The sequence below is a fragment of the Stegastes partitus genome, unplaced genomic scaffold (assembly GCF_000690725.1).
Source record: "Stegastes partitus isolate 25-593 unplaced genomic scaffold, Stegastes_partitus-1.0.2 Scaffold439, whole genome shotgun sequence".
NCBI classification, from domain to species: Eukaryota; Metazoa; Chordata; class Actinopteri; family Pomacentridae; genus Stegastes; species Stegastes partitus.
The window spans coordinates 432,428-441,040 of NW_007578170.1; the positions used below are offsets into that span (position 1 = coordinate 432,428).

Here is an 8,613-nt window from a genome sequence, read left to right on the forward strand (position 1 = left end):
AAATATCTGTAGTTTTCAATTTTTTTTTGGCTAATTTAAATTCAGTAAGAATACTGTAATTTTTTTCACATCATTGACAGTTTTGGCCTGTTTTTGTGCCACTAGATGTATTTATAAGAACAATTATGTAAACTAACGACTGATGTCATGTCGTTTTGTTTGTTTAAGTACAAACAGCAGCTTGTGACTAAAGTCCACGTCATAAATCTGTATTTTTACAAGCGGTAATTCATTATTTTTTCTGTTTTTTACTATATTTAAATGAGCAGCGTGCTGCTGTGCATGACTTGTCTGCAGCCCGGAGCTGAGCAGCCGGCCGGGCCTTGTTTGGGTTAGTTCAGGGTGGAAGCTCCGTCGTGGGCAGGCTGGTATTTCCTGAAGCCGCTGCACAAATTACAGTCTCTGAGGACACGGAGCCACAATAGGACCACGGCTACTGTTCTGCAGATCCCGCTCCAGAGATAAGAACGCAGAGAGAACTTTCACCCCCGATAACGATCCGGTCGTGACGGGATGAGGAACCACGAGTTTGTGCAGAAATCACGTCTGAATGAAACAACGTGAAGCCGCTGAAGTGGAGAATTTAAAGAAGTGACAGAAACAGTGGATGTGTTGCCGTCCTCTTTGTTTTTGAAATAGAATAAAATAGTTTAAAAACAGTCGAATGCTGCAGCGTTCAAAAACTGTAAAAATAGCAGCAGATATGTTTGTAAAAATTAGATTTTTTGTAGATTTAAATGCAGTAAAACTCTAATTTTACACCCTTTGTGGCAGAAAGAATGACTGTTTATGAAAAATGTTTGACGTGAACATAATTTTCAGTTCTTCTTTAACAATAAACGTGTAAATTAATGCTTCAATACTGATTTAAATACATAATAAAGTAATTATTCTACAGTCAAACATTCTAAAAGAACAAAATCTAACTTATAAAGATGCAGACATTCGATTTGGACGTTATTTACATGTTGTTTTTTTTACAGTCAAGAAGTAAATTAATGATTATTTTTCTGTGATTTTATTTGATGTTATCTGTAATTTAACAAAACAGGAAACACGTCTACAATCTGTAACCATTTAAAAATGATTTATATGTTTAATTAAGTTACTAACGACTAGATTTGAGTTTAAACTGCACAAAATAATAAGTTCATGAAATATTAGTGTCAGTTAAAATAATATTTGTAGCTTAAAATGTTTGTTTAAATCAGTAAATCTGATTTTTTTATTATTGCGTTTAATTCAGAGGTTAGAACAGATTCCTGAATTACTTTTTTATAGAGATTAATTTATTTTAAAGACTCTTTATTTATCTGAAGTTATAAGTGCAGGAAGAATATTTCAGCACTAAATTCAATTAATAATCGTTATAAATGGTCTTGATTATCATTTTATTTGTTATTGTTTTATTTGTTTTCATGGTCGTTCTGTTAAATGTCCACGTTTTGGTCTCGTTTTCTGTTAAAATCTTCATATTCAGTCACGTTTTTATGTTTTTCTGACTGATATCGTTCAGTTTGAGACACACGGTGGCTCAGTGGTTAGCACTGTCGCCTCACAGCTAGAAGGTCGCTGGTTCGTGTCCCAGTGAGGACACCCGGGATCTTCCTGTGTGGAGTCTCCATGTTCTCCCCGTGCAGCGTGGGTTCTCTCCGGGTTCTCCGTCTTCCTCCCACACAGTCCAGAAACATGCTGAGGTTAATTGGTGATTCTAAATTGTCCGTAGGTGTGAATGTGAGTGTGCTTGGTTGTCTGTCTCTAAGTGTAGCCCTGTGATAGACTGGTTACCTGTCCACAGGTGAACCTGCCTTCACCCTGAGTCAGCTGGGATAGACTCCAGCCCCCCATGTGAGGATTAAGGTGTAGAGATGATGGATGGATGGAGCCGATCGCTGATTCAGTTTGAGGTCTGTGATGCTGCGGTTGCCGTGGTAACCGCCTCCAGCATCAGGCAGGTCCGTCTGTCGCCGCCGAGCAGCAGAGAAGCATCCCAGCTGAAGCGGGTCGGCCGGTTTGCGACGCCCACCTGCTGCCTGGACTCAAGGAGGATAAATCAGAGCTCTGCTGCTTCGTCGCCACTTTAAAGCTCATCATGGTCTCGTAACGTCACTTCTGCTCCACGCAAAGAGGAAAAGTCTCTGATCGCATTGTGATTTGATTAACTCCCACTGAGCCCCGATGATTAATTGATCATCGGCCTCGATTACGATCTCTGGTCCGCCTCCGTCAGAGGCCGAATCGAGTCAGAACCGAGCTTCGCCGCCTCGCGTTTGACTCCATATTTAATTCATGAACAACCCTGAACCCAACTCGAGCTGCCGCGAGTCGGAGAAGAGCCGCTTTTACTCATTAATCATCCAGGAGGGGAATTATTCAAGTTTTGGAGGCAGAGGAGGGAAAAAAAAAAAGTTAATTTCAATCGTTGTGCTTCTGTTTGAATCTGTTCTCTGTCAGATTAATAAAAAACACATTTCACAGAACGCTTCTCTTACAGGCGTCTCTGAGCCTCAGTGTGCTTTTATGAGATGTTGTGGCGTCTGAACTCCACGTTTTATACGATCCCGTCTCATTTTAACTCACTGTGGACTCATTTTTTATTGTAATGTGCAGCTCTGAGGAACCAGAACCACGTGAAGACGGAGACAGAACTCAGCAGGACTCAGTCAGAACCACGGAAAAAGAATTATTTTAGAAAAATTGAAGAAAACTGGAGTTGACATGTCCAGTATTTTGTTCTCAGAGCCCACAAGTGTTACCAATCCTGGAAAAAAAACCTCTACATGTTTTACTACATGTACTTTTAATTTAATAAAATTTTTATTCTTATTATTTTTCGTTTCCACACTCGTTTCCTCTCTGCTCTGTGTAAACACCGTCTGCAGTTCAGCCCAACATTCAGAATTTTTATTCCCTGACCGTTGGTCCCACCTGACTGGACCATGACTCCTGGGTTAGGTCGAGGAGCTCAGAATTTTTTCTTTTTTACAGAATCTGTTTTGAGCAAATTGTTTATTTTTGCTGAATTTTCAAACAAGAAACTGAAGTGATTTTGATGAAATATTCCAATTTTAGGCTCAGTTTTAAAACCAGGAACAGAATTAATGATGTGATCAGGAACTGGACCTGAACCTTTAAATACACGTTTGACACTTTATTGACAGTTTGAGCTTTTATTTGTAATAAACAAACAAAAACAAGTCCATCCTTCATGTATGTTAAAATAAACAATACCTGTAGTAATGAGAGAGGGTTTGACGTGTGTGAGTTCTTGTGGTGGTTCTGTGCAGGCGGGTCGGGTGTTTGGGCCATCACAGCGGAGGAGAGGGGGAAGCATGACAAGCAGTTCGACAGCCTCGGCCCGGTCCTCGGACACGTCTCAGGTCTTCATCCTCATCATCATCATCATCACTATATTATATCATCAGACTGATTCATGAAGGTCCTCACGTCTCTGGTTCTCTGGTTTCTGTCTGCAGGAGAACAAGCCAGAAAGTTCTTCCTCCAGTCCGGACTCCCTCCCGCGGTTCTGGCCGAGATCTGGTGAGTTCACTGAACTGGGTCAGCAGGTCTGGGTTCTGGTTTTGAGTGTCTGTTTCCTTCACAGCAGTTTTTATCTTTTAAACTGTTTATTTTACTGATTTTATGATTTTATTTTATAATAAGAAGAATTTGTTCTTTTACAACATTTGACTATTTTTTTTAGTATTTTTAAGTCTGAAAAAAACAAAATAATTTTACAAATATTTGTTGTTATTTACAAGAAGAAGTATGTTTATTGGTGTTTTAAAAAATTATAAATAATTTTTTAACTGTTATTTTACAAATGTTCCCTGTCGTGATAAAATATCTCAGAAAATCATATAATTTTTTTTTTATTGTTAATTTACATGTTGGCTGCAAAAAACAGTCCAAATAGTTTTATTTTATAGTCAAACTTTGTAAAAGAAAAAAATCTCCATTTATAAAAATACAGGTTTTTCAGGTGGACATTATTTTTACAGTTAACATGTAAATTATCATTTTTATTTATTATTTTCAGTAATTTACGGAAACAGAAAAAAGTTTGTAAAGTAGCAGAAAATTATTAAAAATGTTACAGCTTTAAAAAACCTTAGATTTTTCACAAGTAGTCTCAATTTTTAAACTTTTTTTAGTTTATGTTTCCGGTGTGAGAGCAGAACCTCCTTTATTTCCATCAGCGTTACTTCCTGTCTCATCTGCCTGCTCTACCGCCTCCAAACCCGAGTGCTCAGACTTTAAACGGGTCGCGTCTCGTTGCAGGAACCTGGCCGACCTGGAGGGCGACGGGAAGATGGACCGGCTGGAGTTCTCCATCGCCATGAAGCTGATCAAGCTCAAGCTTCAGGGCCGGAGCCTCCCGTCGGCGCTGCCCGGCGTCATGAAGCAGCTCCCGCCGTCCGGCGGCGGATCCGGCGGCGCTGCATCGGCTCGACTCGGTGAAACACTCGCTTCTGTTTCCTTCCTGTCGAGCGTTCCTTCATCTCAGACTAACGTTTTGTTCACATTTCAAGATAACATCAGAACGCTTCAGTCCTGCTGCACTGTGCCGTAGAACCGGATCAGAACACTGAACATCTGACAGAAAAACATAGATTTAGAAACAAAAATTAAAAAACTGATGGCAAATATCTCTTAAATAAGAAGAGCTTTAGGTCGATTTTAGATTTGAATGCAGTGAAACAGGATATTCAGGTTATTCACTGTCAGCGTGTAAACTTCTGCTTGTTTTGTGATTTTACTTTTAGATATTATTTGTAATTTAATGAAGCAGGGAACATCTGTTAAATTTATGAACCATCTTTCAATCCTTCATGTACAGATGTTTTCAAATCAGGGCAAATATCTGCAAAGTAAATAGAATTTTTACTTAAAATTGTGTAATTTTATAGTCAAACATTGTAAAAAAGAAGAAATTACTGTTTGTGAAAAAGCAGATTTTTGACATTATTTACATTTTTGCCCTTTTTTTTAAAGTCAGCATGTAAATTAATGATTTTTCTGTGATTTTACTAGATTATTATTATTATTATTATTATTATTATTATTATTATTATCATCTGTAATCTAACGTAACAGAGAAAATGTGTAAAGCAGCAGTAAGCTGACATGATATCAGAGCGACTGAAACCCGTTTCTAGTGCAGTCAGTTGAAGCTGACCCGTGTCCGACCCGTCCATCTGGTCCTGACCCGTCCATCTGTCTCCTCCTGCAGGAATGGGTTCGATGCCCAACCTGTCCGTGGGTCTGTCCTCCATGTCCTCCATCCTAACCCCCATCCCAGCTAACCCCGGCCTGCAGCCCCCGGTGCAGCCTCTGCTCCATCATCCTCTGGGTCAACCTCTGGGTCCGCCTCTGGGTCCGCCTCTGGTTCAGGCTCTGGGTCCGCCTCTGGTTCAGGCTGTGGTTCGGCCTCTGGGTCAGCCTCTGGTTCAGGCTGTGGTTCAGCCTCTGGGTCAGCCTCTGGTTCAGCCTCTGGTGTCCATGACCCTGCCCCTGGTCTCGGGGCTCCACAACGGCAGCCTGCTGACGCCGCCGCCGGCCCCCAACAGCGCAGGTCGGTCCTGCAGAGGAACCGGTCGGGTCCGGGATGAACCCAGACAGATTCTAAAGAGCCAATCAGATCGATTTATTCACACAACCAGGATGTTTATTGGAGGTTTGATCAGGATGTAGGACGTAGTGAAACTGAACTCGACCTTAAAATTAAAACGAATGCAGCAGAAACAGTAAAAACACGTTTCACTGAATCATTTATCTGCTCACAAAGCTCCTTTTCTCTCCTGATATTATCTGTAATTTAACAAAACACAAACAAAAATCAGCTAAATTACATTTAAACAGTAATTTGCACCATTTTTCTAAAATATTCATCATTTTTGTAGATTTAGAAGCAGAAGAATTGTGTAATTTAACATCTTTTTGACATTTAATTAGTTAAAAAAAACGAATTTTCTCCTGTGATATAATCAGCTAATTTCTGTAATTTAACAAAACTGAAAAAAAATCTGTTAAAAAAATTATATTTAAACACTGATTTACTCTTTTTTAATCCTTAATATGCTTTTTTTATTTTAAATAACAGCAAATATCTCAAATATATTGATCTTTTTTGCTGATTTAAATACAGAAACATTTGTGTAATTTACAGTCAGACGTTGTAAAAATGCAAATTTAATTCGATATTTTCTGCACACACAACAAGGAAAATCTGTAGAATAGCAGTTTAAATGTGATTTATTGTTAATTTTTAAGATGATTAATGTGCCTTTAATTTGACCGTAAGTAGCAGAAATATGTGGAAAAGGAGCAGACGGACAGTTTAGCTGAATAGCAGACAATAAAATATCTGAATTTCAGATTAAAAATTGAGAATCACAGCCTGGAAAAGAGCTCAAGTCACAGCTCAGAGTCTAAAAAACAGAATTTAAGCAGCAGAGAAACTAAACACAGGTCGAAAAATGGGCTAAAAATATAAACACAAGCAGAAAAATACAGTCGTAAAATACAAAAACGTACATTATAGAGTCTAGAGTGTCACAAATAAACATTCCTCAGTTGTGTTTTCATCATTAAATATCTCCCAGTAATTATTAAACACTCCTGCATTAGTGAAGCATTAAGACGCTGATTTTAAATATCTCTCAGCTCCATAAAACTCTTATTTCTGAGGCTTTGGGGGTACTTTTGCGTTACAATAAGGAAAAAAGAAGAAATTTGGTGCAACAGCTGCTGATGTTTACAATAAAAACGAGTGTTAAAGAGTCTCGGTGCAGCTTAAAGACAGAACTAACACTGAATACCACTCCAGTGCTCTGGTCTGGACTGATTCTAACGTGTCTGTTATGAAACCAGCAGCGACTCCATGTGAATGATTTACAGGCAGCAGAACCGTCCTGCTGGAATATTCAGCTCGTCAGGGTCAGATATGGAGCTTTAATCTTATCTGTCTGCTCCCTCCGGTCCGATCTTCGTCCTCGGCTCATGTGTGTCGGATGCAGCCGGGCCTCGGCTCCACCTGGTCCATCTGCCTCCGCCGTCCCCGTCCAGCGTTCAGACCAACGGCCCGAGTCCTGAGTCCTGCTCGTTTGTGTCGCAGCTCCTCCTGCAGATAAAAACCTCGTCGTGTCGATAAACGTGCAGCTCTCTCTCTCTCTCTGTCGTATGTGCTGCGACTGTAAAGCACCGGCAGATAAGATTAGATGTTCAAGGGCAGCTGCAGAACGGTTACATGAGGGATTGTTTAAGAGCTTCTGCTGTCAGACGTCAGGAAAGAACCGATTACTGGTTGTTTTTTAAAGGTTTTTAGAGTTTTTAAATACAGTCAACATGTAAATTAACACTTTTTTCTGTGATTCTATCTGGAAAAGTCTCTAAAACGACTTGATTTATGAATTTTTGATCCTTAATTTACATAATTTATCTTTAAAATAATTGACAATATCTGGAAAATAACAATATTTGCTAAATTTAAATACAGTAAAAAAAAAACAATCTGCAGGTAAATGTTGAAAAAATTAACTGAAAAATTTCCATAAATAGTAATTTGTTCTTTCTGCAGAATTACTGTTTGTAAAAATACTTTCTTTTTAATTTTTAATTTTTTTTAAAAAGATTTTTAAAGTGAACATTATTTACAGTTTTGCTCTCTTTTTGTCTCTTTTTTTTGCAGTTAATTGATGCGTAATTTTGGATTTTTAATTTTTAATTTTTTTTTACTAAACATCTGTAATTTGAGAAAACAGAGAAAATCTATAAAATGTTATTTAAAAAATGTATTCAAAATTTTCAACCTTGAAAAAAAAGTCATTCTGTAGTTAAACATTGTAAAAATGTACAAATTACTAATTATAAAAATACTGATTTTTTACGTGGAAGTTATTTACAGTTTTGTTTTTTTGTTTTTTACTGTCAACATGTAAATTAATATTTTACTAAATATTTTCTTTAATTTACCAAAACAATAAAAAAAATCAGTAAATTGACATTTAAAAAATAACCCAAATTTATACAAATTGTTTCTTTTTTTCCTTCTTTTTTGAAAATTAACGAGTAAATTAATATTTATTTTCTGTGATTTTATCAGATATTATCTTTTCAGTTTTCTACATTTATTCTTTTTCTTAATTTAGTAAAACAGTGAAAATCTGTTAATTATCAGCTTGAGGATTTATTTACAGTTTTTCAGAATTCTTCTTACAAATGAAGGTAAATAAATATCTGTAAACCAGCTGTGATTTTGTTGATTTAAATACGTTTTTTTTTTTTTTCAAAAGAATCCTGAAAAATCTGAATTCCTGTTTATAAAATTGCAGATTTTTAGGCCTGTTTTTTTATTCGTATGTCAGAAGAAGCAGCTGCACTCTGAAGGTTTACCTCCATGTTTTAGTTTATTTTTATTTTATTGTTTGTGTTATATTTATCTACATGTTTTTGTTTGTTATATTTATATTTATCTCCATGTTCTGGTTCCTACAGCGCTGCCTCTGTCGGGGTTCTCCTCTCCCATGACGTTCTCTCCGTCCAGCGGCATGTCGAAGGCCAACTCTCTGCTCGACCTCGGATCCAGCAGGTCAGTTCAGATCATACCAACAA

General features: G+C 37.5%; 1 protein-coding gene across 1 annotated transcript in view; it reads left to right on the plus strand.

Annotated features, from left to right (window-relative positions):
- The window catches only part of LOC103360434 (intersectin-2-like), a 57,358-nt gene that overhangs the window by 14,423 nt on the left and 34,322 nt on the right, over positions 1 to 8,613 (plus strand). Inside the window, exons 3-8 of the mRNA XM_008286184.1 lie at positions 3,238 to 3,380; positions 3,477 to 3,540; positions 4,282 to 4,457; positions 5,234 to 5,381; positions 5,520 to 5,575; positions 8,497 to 8,590. Of these exons, the coding sequence (XP_008284406.1) occupies positions 3,238 to 3,380; positions 3,477 to 3,540; positions 4,282 to 4,457; positions 5,234 to 5,381; positions 5,520 to 5,575; positions 8,497 to 8,590 (681 nt within the window). The remainder of the gene's footprint in view (positions 1 to 3,237; positions 3,381 to 3,476; positions 3,541 to 4,281; positions 4,458 to 5,233; positions 5,382 to 5,519; positions 5,576 to 8,496; positions 8,591 to 8,613) is intronic.